Source organism: Salvelinus fontinalis, chromosome 17, assembly GCF_029448725.1.
Source record: "Salvelinus fontinalis isolate EN_2023a chromosome 17, ASM2944872v1, whole genome shotgun sequence".
In the NCBI taxonomy this organism is placed as follows: domain Eukaryota; kingdom Metazoa; phylum Chordata; class Actinopteri; order Salmoniformes; family Salmonidae; genus Salvelinus; species Salvelinus fontinalis.
This window is the reverse complement of record NC_074681.1, coordinates 26,870,789-26,883,307: the sequence shown is the minus strand read 5'-3', so window position 1 is coordinate 26,883,307 and position 12,519 is coordinate 26,870,789. Positions and strand designations below refer to the sequence as shown.

Below are 12,519 nucleotides of genomic sequence, written 5' to 3'. Positions count from 1 at the left end.
TTAGTGTCAGGTTTGCAGCCGGAGTCCGCACCTTTGGGGGGGTACTGTCCCGCCCTGACCATAGAGATCTTTTTATTCTCTATGTTTGGTTGGTCAGGTTGTGACTCGGGTGGGAAACTCTATGTTCATTATTTCTATGTTTTGGCCGTGTATGGTTCTCAATCAGGGACAGCTGTCTATCGTTGTCTCTGATTGTGAATCATACTTAGGCAGCCTGTTTTGCCACCTTAGTTTTGTGGGATGTTGTTATTTGTTAGCTCTGTGAAGCCTACAGAACATGACGTTCGTTATTCTTTTGTTGTTTTGTTTGGTGTTTTGAATAAATAAAGAATCATGAACACGTACCACACTGCACCTTGGTCCACTTCTTCCGACGAGCGTTACATCCCTATCAAATTAACATCATTTTCTAACTCACATAAGATTCCCTCAAGGTTGCTCTGATGTCCAAGAGATTTCCTGTTACCAAGTCATTTACAGGTTCTACGCCTTTATGGTTTCTATGGTTAACCATTCTTGATACACACGGGAAAAACCCAGCAGCATTGCAGTTCTTGACACACTCAAACTGGTGCGTCTGGCACCTACTACCATACCCCGTTCAAAGGCACTTACATCTTTTGTGTTGCCCATTCACCCTCTGAATGGCACACATACACAATCCATGTCTCAATTGTCTGAAAGTCTTAAAAATCCTTCTTTAACCCGTCTCCTCCCCTTCAGCTACACTGATTGAAGTGGATTTAACAGGTGACATCAATAAGGGATCATAGCTTTCATCTGGATTCCCCTGGTCAGTCTTCATCTGGTCATGTCATGGGAAGAGCAGGTGTTCCTAATTTTCTATTCTCAGTGTCAATCCGCCTGGGGCTGTATTCAAAAAGAATATCAGAGTAGAAGTACTGATCTAGAATCAGTTTTGCCTTTAAAATCATAATGAACAAGACGGGGGCCCTGATCCTAGATCAATCAGTACTTCTCTGAGACGCTTTGTGAATAAGGGTCCTGGTGCAAGTAATTTGGACAGAGTTTGCACAAAGCAGGCCATACCGTAGTCTACAGACACACACAGGGTTCCATACTTGTGGCACCATCTAGTGAAATTGACTGATACTTACAGTAAAGCAGCTCAACAGATTCAATGAACTAAATGCTATTTTTCCTCTGAAAGAGCAGTTTATTAAATGGGAAACTTTTCAATGGATTTTTACAAATTCATTAGCATTATTAGAAAATCACACGATACAATCAACACATATTATTCATTTCTTATAATTTGACTGTGCAGCCATTTGTTTTTCTATGAAAACATGTTATTATTTGTCAATGACTCTATTTTCAAGTATTGTCATGTTATTTCATTGTCAATTTCATATTACTTGTATGAGGCCTGCAGTTTCAAGCGTAAACAGATAGTGTCACTGTTAAATCTTTCATCAAGCTACTGTAAACATAACACTGTTTGTTTTACAAAGCAGTTCAGACATGAGAGAAAGGGCTTTTGCAACGCTCACTCATTTGTGATGCTGACTAAGGTCCACTATGTGCAGGATGCATTATGTGTTGTATGATTACTGTTTTCTTTGATTCTACAGACAACCCTATCCTATCCAACAAGGTCACAGTCACAGTCAATGTGCTGGATGTCAACGAGTTCCCTCCGGAGCTCACCATTCTCTTTGACACGTTTGTCTGTGAAAATGCAAAAGTAGGCCAGGCAAGTACAGCTCCTTTGTGATAAAGGTTGTGTGTGTGTGTGTAAGAGAATGGAAGATAAATATAATAATTGTGATAATTGTTTCTCCACTTGTTTCTGGGCATATACTGTAGTTAAAAGCTCTTTGTGCTTTACCAGGTAATTCAGACCATCAATGCTACGGACAAGGATCTTCCCGCTGCTGGACAGAAGTTCTTCTTCAAGTCCCCCAGGGAAATCAGAAACAGGAATTTCTCTGTGCGAGACTTTGGAAGTAAGCCATGTGTTTTTTTCTTCAGAGAAATAAAGGAAGGGATAAAAGAGAGGAAAAGATGGAGAGAATGTGAAGGAGGGGATAGAGAAAGAGATGGAGTGAGAGAACGGAGAGAAAGAGGGAAAGAGAGAGTTGAAGAGAGGGAGAATTAAACAGTTGTGGCACGTTCAGGAAGGATTTTTTTTTAAACTCTATTGAAAGTCTATGTATATTATATACAGACTATCTATTACAATGCCATGCCAGTGACTCGCTTCAAATCTACTTTCTTGATACTAGCTCCCTACAATATCCACTAACAATTGGTATTGAATTAATAGATGTTCAGGGTTTTTTGTACCCAACCCAGGGGATGCCAGGGTGAAGTATTTTACTTTTTGCTAACCCCTAAAGTCTTCCCACCACACCATCCTCCGTTAGTATTTTTCTAACACAGTAACACATAAATATCAGAGCTGATTCAGAGAGACAGCAGCGCTCATGGCCATCGCAGCAAACAGGCACAAGGTGTGCTATAATGGCTCCTACCTTGTCAAATTAGATATTCGTCCAGCCAGGCAGAGGGAATGCTGTGTGACAGAGTCAGTTCACCACCACTATCCTGGTACTGGAGACGAGGCAAGGCACATCGACACGTCATCTCTGTAAAAACACCAGGCCTGTGTTTTATTTTTTTTGTAAATGCTAAGTACTCACCATCACCTTTTTCAAATAAGGCACTGTAAAACTGACATTCTAGATACAGTTGAAGTCGGAAGTTTACATACACCTTAGCCAAATACATTTAAACTCAGTTTTTCACAATTCCTGACATTTAACCCAAGTAACAATTCCCTTTCTTAGGTCAGTTAGGATCCCCACTTTATTTTAAGAATGTGAAATGTCAGAATAATAGTAGAGAGAATGATTTATTTCAGCTTTTATTTCTTTCATCACATTCCCAGTGGGTCAGAAGTTTACATACACTCAAATAGTATTTGGTAGCATTGCCTTTAAATTGTTTAACTTGGGTCAAACATCTCAAGTAGCCTTCGACAAGCTTCCCACAATAAGTTGGGTGAATTTTGGCCCATTCCTCCTGACAGACCTGGTGTAACTGAAACAGGTTTGTAGGCCTCCTTGCTCTCACACGCTTTTTCAGTTCTGCCCACACATTTTTTATAGGATTGAGGTCAGGGCTTTTTGATGGCCACTCTAATACCTTGACTTTGTTGTCCTTAAGCCATTTTGTCACAACGTTGGAAGTATGCTTGGGCTCATTGTTCATTTGGAAGACACATTTGTGACCAAGCTTTAACTTCCTGACTGATGTCTTGAGATGTTGCTTCAATATATCCACATAATTCTTCTCCCTCATGATGCCATCTATTTTGTGAAGTGCACCAGTCCCTCCTGCAGCAAAGCACACAACATGATGCTGCCACCCCCGTGCTTCACGGTTGGGATGGCGTACTTCGGCTTGCAAGCCTGCCCCTTTTTCTCCAAACATAACGATGGTCATTATGGCCAAACAGTTATATTTTTGTTTCATCAGACCAGAAGACATTTCTCCAAAAAAGTACGATCTTTGTCCCCATATGCAGTGGCAAACCGTAGTCTGCCTTTTTTATGGCGGTTTTGGAGCAGTGGCTTCTTCCTTGCTGAGCGGCCTTTCAGGTTATGTCGATATAGGACTTGTTTTATTGTGGCTATAGATACTTTGGTACCTGTTTCCTCCAGCATCTTCACAAGGTCCTTTGCTGTTGTTCTGTATTTGATTTGCACTTTTCGCACCAAACTACGTTCATCTCTAGGAGATAGAATGCGTCTCCGTCCTGAGCGGTATGACGTCTGCGTGGTCCCATGGTGTTTATACTTGCGTACTATTGTTTGTACAGATGAACGTGTTACCTTCAGGTGTTTGGAAATTGCTCCCAAGGATGAACCAGACTTGTGGAGGTCTACAATTTTTTGCTGAGGTCTTGGCTGATTTCTTTTGATTTTCCCATGATGTCAAGCAAAGAGGCACTGAGTTTGAAGGTAGGCCTTGAAATACATCCACAGGTACACCTTTAATTAACTCAAATTATGTCAATTAGCCTGACGGAAGCTTCTAAATCCATGACATCATTTTCTGGAATTTTCCAAGCTGTTTAAAGGCACAGTCAACTTGGTGTATGTAAACTGCTGACCCACTGGAATTGTGATACAGTGAATTATACGTGAAATAATCTGTCTGTAAACAATTGTTGAAAAATGACTTGTGTCATGCACAAAGTAGATGTCCTAACCGACTTGCAAAAACTATAGTTTGATAACAAGAAATTTGTGGAGTGGTTAAAAACTAGTTTTAATGACTCCAACCTAAGTGTATGTAAACTTCCGACTTCAACTGTACAAGACAGGCAGCGATGTCGATCTTTAGTATGTGCCCTATATTTCTCCCTAAACAAAGAAGATGAACTGCAGGTTCACGCTCTACAACAACATCCGTAGAGTACGACCTTTCCTCACACAGGAAGTGGCACAGGTCCTAATCCGGGCACTCATCATATCCTGTCTGTACTACTGCAACACTCTGATGGCTGGGCTCCCCGCTTGTGCAATCAAACCCCTGCAACTTATCTAGAACGCCGCAGCCCATCTGATGTTCAACCTTCCCATGTTCTCCCATGTCACCCCACTACTCCCTACACTCCATTGGCTTCCGGTCAAAGCTCGCATCCACTAGAAGATCATGATTCTTGCCTAGGGAGCAGCAAGGGGAATGCCCCTCCCTACATTTAGGCTATGCTCAAACCCTACACCCCAACCCGAGCTCTTTGTTCTGACACCTCAGGTCCCTTGGCCGTCCCAATCCTACAGGAGGTCAGCTCCTGCTCATCCCAATCAAAGCTCTACTCTGTCCTAGCACCCCAATGGTGGTACTAGCTTCCCTCTGATGCTACGACAGCAGAGTCCCTGCCCATCTTCTGAAAACAAAACATTTGCACTTGTCTTTTACTACTAACCCCCGACTTTTCTGAAAAATGTACTTACTACAACTGTGATATGTGGTTGTCTCACCTAGCTCGGGGGGCCCCCAAGTGGCACAGCAGTCTAAGGCACTGCAACTCAGTGTTGGAGACGTCACTACAGACCCTGGTTTGTTTCCAGGCTGTATCACAACCGGCCGTGATTGGGAGTGCCATAGGGCGGCGCACAATTGGCCCAGCATTGTCCGGGTTAGGGTTTGGTAGGCCGTCATTGTAAAGAAGAATTTGTTCTTAAATGACTTGCCTAGTTAAATAAGGGATAAATAAAAAATAAAAAGCTATCTTAAGATGAATGCACTAAGTGTAAATTGCTTTGGATAAGAGCATCTGCTCAATGACTTAAATGTAAATGTGACTATGTAAGTAAATACATGTAAGTACTCTCTGTTGCATCACGGGTGAACACTCTTTGAAGATCCCTCATTTGGTTTTTAGACAACACTGCGGGGATAGTGACCAGACGTATAGGGTTCCAGACTTAATTGATTGATTGATTCATTGATTGATTTATTGATTTAAAACATGTAGGGTTAATGGTTGTGTCATTTGGTTTCCAGACAACACGGCGGGGATAGTGACCAAGCGTGTGGGGTTCCAAAGGCGGGTCCAGGAGTACTACGTGGTGCCTGTGGTGGTAGAGGACAGTGGCTACCCAGCCCAGAGCAGCACTGGCACCCTTACTGTCCGCGTGTGTGCCTGTGAGACCGACGGTTCCCTCCTGTCCTGCACGGCAGAAGCAGTCTTCCTACCAGTGGGTCTCAGCACCGGGGCAGTTATGGCCATTTTACTGTGCATGGTCATACTCCTGGGTAAGTCATGTCTGTCAGTCAGAGATTGTAGTGTAGAAACACAGTATCTCTGAACGTACAGTATACAGAATATTATTTCCATTTGACACCCACCTTGACGATGATAAATGGCAATAATGGTAATAACGGCTTCCTCCAATTGTTAATTTTCTGCTATACACTGTAAATGTACATTATCATAATGTTAATGTGTACAATCACACACCAGGGGGAGCTGAAGTCCTAATGTACAGTAATGTCATTAAATTTACCGTTACAATTTGAAAAATGGCCCTTGAAACAATCCCATAATCATACTTGTAGGTCGATTTAGCTCACTTATCTTGGTCCAGCAATTACTCCCTACTTTCTCATACTAAAGTATAATCTCTTACTATTGAATAACATAACACAGTGAGCACTATAGTAGTGTGGAGTAGGCTGCTGTGTTGTACTCTCTGCTGTCTGCCACTGGGAGGGAGGAAGAGAGAGGGAGGGAGAAGGAGAGATGAAAGCATTGTGAAACAGCCTTTCATCCTGTCTGACTGCTGCCTCAGTACAATAGTGACAGATGGCATGTCAGAAATGGATCACGGCTGGCCTCAGGCTGTGATTCCTTTAAGTTCTCCTGCTGAAAAAAAGAATGGCTGAAGAAAAGAGGAAATTAACTAATGGCTCCTCACACATGACATCCCACTGTCTCTCCTCCCATTGCCTCCTACAGTACCCTGAAAAGCTCTTGAAATTCACGTCACTGTATATTTTCACTGCAGTCCATCTATGTATGGAGACGATAAAACGATGGGTGTGGTGCGCTTGTTTGTTTTGTATTGTATTGATCGTGGTGCGCTTGTTTCTTTTGTATTGTATTGATCGTGGTGCGCTTGTTTCTTTTGTATTGTAGTGATCGTGGTGCTCTACGTAGGCCTGAGACGGCAGAAGAAGAGGGAGACATTGATGTCGTCCAAGGAGGACATCAGGGACAACGTGATCCACTATGACGTCGAGGGGGGTGGCGAGGAAGACACCCACGCCTTCGACATGGGCACGCTGAGGAACAGCAAGGCTATCAAGGAGAACATGCTCCGCCGGGGCACAGGGTCATGGTCAGATGTCACCACTCAAACTGAGATCAATGGGTCAACCCCTACTACAGAGGGCAGCACTAACATCATCAGGGACTATATTCACCAGCGTCTCCAGGAAAACCACCTGGGTTTCTCTGCTCCCCCGTATGACTCGCTGGCTACATACGCCTACGAGGGGGATGGGTCAGTGGCAGAGTCGCTGAGCTCCATCGAGTCTTGGACGGTGGACGACCGTGAGGACTTCAGATACCTCAGCGAGTGGGGGCCGTCCTTCAAAACTCTGGCGGGGATATTAGACAAAGACAAAGCAGATCCTCCCACTGCGGAAGTGGAGGAGAGCTGAGAGCACTTGTAAAGACAGGAATGACATAAAATACTATTTGATTTGCAAAAGTTGTTTTACTTTTATAGTACTTTTATAGACAACGGGAATAAAATACAAGCCGTTCACTTAAGTTTTTATCATAGTTTTGTGGTGGTTGTTGTTGTTTGTTTTTTGGTTAAAATAAACTTGACAAGCTATCAAAGTGCCTTGGGAACTGTTCTGTTTTTATCTAACTACAGAATCTACTAAATGTCTTTATTGTAAGAATGTAATAATCTATTGAAAAGAGACACCTCATCCATGCTCACATAGGCCAGATACACTCACCCACTTGAGCTAAACTGGGACTTTAGACCATAATCATTATGGCCCTTCAAAAGCATGCAGCTGTGAACTACAGTATTGTACAATAATCTTTACTTAAACCCTTCTCCATGGATTCTGATGAGCTAGCTAGAATTGAAGGTGGTGCTAATCACAATAGGCAAATTGTTTCTGTCGAAATCAAGATCCAACCAATGCTCTTGTTTGTCTTGTTCATCTGCAAGGAGCTACAAGCTTTCATCCCCTTTCATTCTTGTCAAATTAAATGTCAAGTGATTTTTAAATGTCAACTGCAGTGGCATATTTTATTGTAATGCGATTCTCGCATTAATTATGCAAACGACTGTAAGGATAAGACGATTATCTTGAAAATTATAAGCTTTCTAGTTCACCATACTCAAAATGGTTTAAACACTTAGATGTTTACATTTCGTACTTTGACTTTACAGAAAAGTAAGCAGGGTAGGATCAGACAGTTTCAGTGCATTATTTGACTTGTTCATCTATGTTTATCCACATAACCTTTTCAATATAGGCTGATCTACTTGAAAGCATACATTAACATAGAACATTGTATCCTTTTGAGTTTTGTTTCATATACTGTATGTTGTGATCATACATTAACACACACTCCTTGAGTAGGCCAGTGATAAACAGTTTTTTATTCTTCTCACGTGCATTAGCATGTGTGTCACTTGTCGAAGTAAGCAAATAGAATATGAACCTAAAAGTCACACCTTGAAGGTGACGAAGAAATATATAATTCCATTTTTATTGTGCAGGTAAAAGCAACATAAATCATTTTTAAGTGTGTGGCTCATCAAACATGCAATATCAACACACAGCGTTATTCTACTCCCAGAGAACAGCGTTGCATGTTGACCCTAATAAACATGTCATCATACTAAATCAATATTATGTTATTCACATCTACAGCAGTAACCCACAGCCCCCAGGCCAGAAGCACCTCTGGAAGTGAAAACATGGATCAAGACATCATAATCATCAGGCTGCTAAGCTACTGGTATCCCACTGCATAGTATCATGTTCCTTGCTCACATGCTGGGGCCTAAATTGGCCAATCTAATTCAGTGCAAAGACATATTAATGAATTCCCTTTTCCCCAATACCATACCACAAGCAGAGCTCTAGATTTACCCTGTTTTATTTATGCAGTTGAAATGGCATATTCTGAGGAATTCCCTCCTCTTTTATTTCACCATTATTTTGACAGGGAATCTGCGGAGACAAAGGTTTCTGTCACAGATGAGCCCCGCATCACATCAATACACATCAATATACATTATGCACACCATTATACACATCATTATACACATCAATACATATCAATAAACATTATGCACACCATTATACACATCATTATACAAGTCAATACACATCAAAGCAAAACACGATCATAGAAAACAAACACATTTTTCAGTAAATGGTCAATAAGTCTTGTTGATTTGCCCTGGAGGCACCAATTCATCAAAAGTTAGAGAGCCTTGGAGATTATTCCATAAGTAAGGTGAAAATAAACTAAAAGCAGATTTACCTCTCAGTGGAGTTCGAAGGGATCTCCAGTTAGCCATCCCTGAGACTGAGTGTGGTATCTTGTACATGTGTAAGATAACAATGAAGTAAGGTACGGCAGAGGTTTACGCAGGAGGGCTTTATAAACAAAAAGAGTGCAATGCATTGATCAATGAGACCTCAGAGAGGGCCAGTCTACTTTCTAATACAGAATGCAGTGATGTGTACTGAACCTATCACCTGTAATAAGTGTTGTGTGCTATGATAAACAGCTGCATTCATATACAGTGGCTTGCGAAAGTATTCACCGCCCTTGGCATTTTTCATGTTTCATATTACAACCTGAAATTTAAATGTATTTTTATTTGGAGTTCATGTAATGGACATACACAAAATAGTCCAAATTGGTGAAGTGAAAGTAAAAAGATAACTTGTTTCAAAATATTCAGAAAAATTAAAAACAGAAAAATGGTGTGTGCATATGTATTCATGAAGCCCCTAAATAAGATCTGGTGCAACCAATTACCTCCAGAAGTCACATAATTAGATAAATAAAGTCCACCTGTGTGCAATCTAGATGTCACATGATCTGTCACATGATCTCAGTATATATACACCTGTTCTGAAAGGCCCCAGAGTCTGCAACATCACTAAGCAAGGGGCTCCACCAAGCAAGCGGCACTATGAAGACCAAGGAGCTGTAACGGCTTTCTTCCTGGGATGAAGGAGATGACCAAAATGCAGCGCAGTTAGTGTTCAACATGTTTAATATAACGAACTGTGAACACTTACAACAATACAAAACAACAAACGTGAAAACCGAGACAGTCCTATCTGGTGCAGAACACAAACACAGAGACAGGAAACAACCACCCACAATCCCCAACACAAAGCAAGCCACCTATATATGATTCTCAATCAGGGACAATGATTGGCAGCTGTCTCTGATTGAGAACCATATTAGGCTGGACACAGAAACAGACTAAATAGACACACAACATAGAATTCCCACCCAGCTCACGTCCTGACCAACACTAAACAAGCAAAACACATAAGAACTCTGGTCAGGACGTTACAGGAGCTCTCCAAACAGGTCAGGGAAAAAGTTGTGGAGAAGTACAGATCAGGGTTGGGTTACAAAAAATATCTGAAACTTTGAACATCCCACGGAGCACCATTAAATCCATTAATAAAAAATGGAAAGAATATGGCACCACAACAAACCTGCCAAGAGAGGGCCGCCCATCAAAACTCATGAACCATGCAAGGAGGGCATTAATCAGAGAGGCAACAAAGAGACCAAAGATAACCTTGAAGGAACTGCAATGCTCCACAACGGAGATTGGAGTATCTCTCCATAGGATCATTTTAAGTCATACACTCCACAGAGCTGGGCTTAACGGAAGAGTGGCCAGAAAAAAAGCCATTGCTTAAAGAAAAAAATAAGCAAACACGTTTGGTGTTCGCCAAAATGCATGTGGAAGACTCCCCAAACATATTTAAGAAGGTACTCTAATCAGATGAGACTAAAATGTTGCTTTTTGGCCATCAAGGAAAACGCTATGTCTGGCGCACACCCAACACCTCTCATCAGCCCGAGAACACCATCCCCACAGTGATGCATGGTGGTGGAAGCATCATGCTGTGGGAATGTTTTTCACTGGTCAGAAGTGAAGGAATGATAGATGGCGCTAAATACAGGGAAATTCTTGGGGGAAACCTGTTTTAGTCTTCCAGAAATTTGAGACTGGGACGGAGGTTCACCATCCAGCAGGACAATGACCCTAAGCATACTGCTAAAGCAACACTCGAGTGGTTTAAGGGGAAACATTTAAATGTCTTTGAATTTAAATGGCCTAGTCAATGCCAAGACCTCAATCCAATTGAGAATCTGTGATATGACTTAAAAATTGCTGTACACCAGCGGAACCCATCCAACTTGAATGAGCTGGAGCAGTTTTGCCTTGAAGAATGGGCAAAAATCCCAGTGGCTAGATGTGCCAAGCTTATAGAGACATACCCCAAGAGACTTGCAGCTGTAATTGCTGCAAAAGGTGGCTCTACAAAGTATTGACTTTGGGGGGGTTGAATAGTTACGCACGCTCAAGTTTTCTGTTTTTGTCTTATTTCTTGTTTGTTTCACAAAAAAATATATTTTGCATCTTCAAAGTGGTTGGCATGTTATGTCAATCAAATGATACAAACCCCCCAAAAATCTATTTTAATTAAATGTGGTAAAGTAACAAAATAGGACAAATGCCAAGGGGGTGAAAACTTTCGCAAGCCACTGTATAACTGAAATTCTTATCCATATCTTCAATCTAAGCTTACTAGAAAGTGTGTGCCCTCAGGCCTGGAGGGAAGCAAGAGTAATTCCACTACGCAAGAATAGTGAAGCCCCCTTTACTGCCTCAAATGGCCAAACAATCAGCCTGTTACCAACCCTTAGAAAACTTTTGGAGAAAATTGTGTTTTGTCAGATACAATGCCATTTTACTGTAAACAAATTGACAACAGGCTTTCAGCACGCTTATAGGGAGGGACATTCAACAAGCACAGCTCTTTCTTACTCAAATGACTGATGACTGGCTGAGAGAAATTAATAATAAAACAATTGTGTGAGCTGTTTTGTTAAACTTCAGTGTGGCTTTTGACGTTATCATTCATAGTCTGCTGATGGAAAAACATATTAGTTATGGCTTTACACCCCCTGCTATATTTTGGATAAAGAGTTACCCGTCTAACAGAACACAGAGGTTGTTCTTTAATGGAAGCCTTTCCAACATAATCCAGGTAGAATCAGGAACTCCCCAGGGCAGCTGTCTAGGCCCCTTACTTTTTTTCAATCTTTACTAATGACATGCCACTGCCCTTGAGTAAAGCCAGTGGGGCTATGTATGCAGATGACTCAACACTATACACGCCAGCTACTACAGCGAGTGAAATCACTGCAACACTTAACAAAGAGATGTAGTTTCAGAATGGGTGGCAAGGGATAAATTAGTCTTAAATATTTCAAAAACTAAAAGCATTGTATTTGGGAAAAATCATTCACTAAACCATAAACCTCAACTAATTATTGTAATGAATCGTGGAAATTGAGCAAGTTGAGGTGACTAAACTGCTTGGAGTAATCCTGGATTGTAAACTGTCATGGTCAAAACATGTTAATCTTATGGCTGCAAGGGGCAGTATTGAGTAGCCAGTTAAATCGTGCCCATTTCAAACGGCCTCGTACTCAATTCTTGCTCGTACAATATGCATATTATTATTACTATTGGATAGAAAACACTCTCTAGTTTCTAAAACCGTTTGAATTATTTATTTGAGTGAAACAGAAGTCATTCTGCAGCACACTTCCTGACCAGGAAGTGGAATGTCAGAAATCGATGCTCTGTTCAACTGCATGTCTATACATGGGCGTGATACGTAAGAGTCTACATACACTTCATACACCTTCCCCTGGTTGTCAAGAGG

At 41.4% G+C, this 12,519-nt stretch overlaps 1 protein-coding gene across 1 annotated transcript in view; it reads left to right on the top strand.

The window, feature by feature from the left end:
- Positions 1-7,724, top strand: part of LOC129814075 (cadherin-12-like) — a 38,519-nt gene extending 30,795 nt beyond the window's left edge. The window contains exons 9-12 of the mRNA XM_055866860.1: positions 1,596-1,717; positions 1,856-1,970; positions 5,542-5,793; positions 6,677-7,724. Of these exons, the coding sequence (XP_055722835.1) occupies positions 1,596-1,717; positions 1,856-1,970; positions 5,542-5,793; positions 6,677-7,203 (1,016 nt within the window). The 3' untranslated portion in view covers positions 7,204-7,724. The remainder of the gene's footprint in view (positions 1-1,595; positions 1,718-1,855; positions 1,971-5,541; positions 5,794-6,676) is intronic.
- Positions 7,725-12,519: the final 4,795 nt, after the last annotated feature.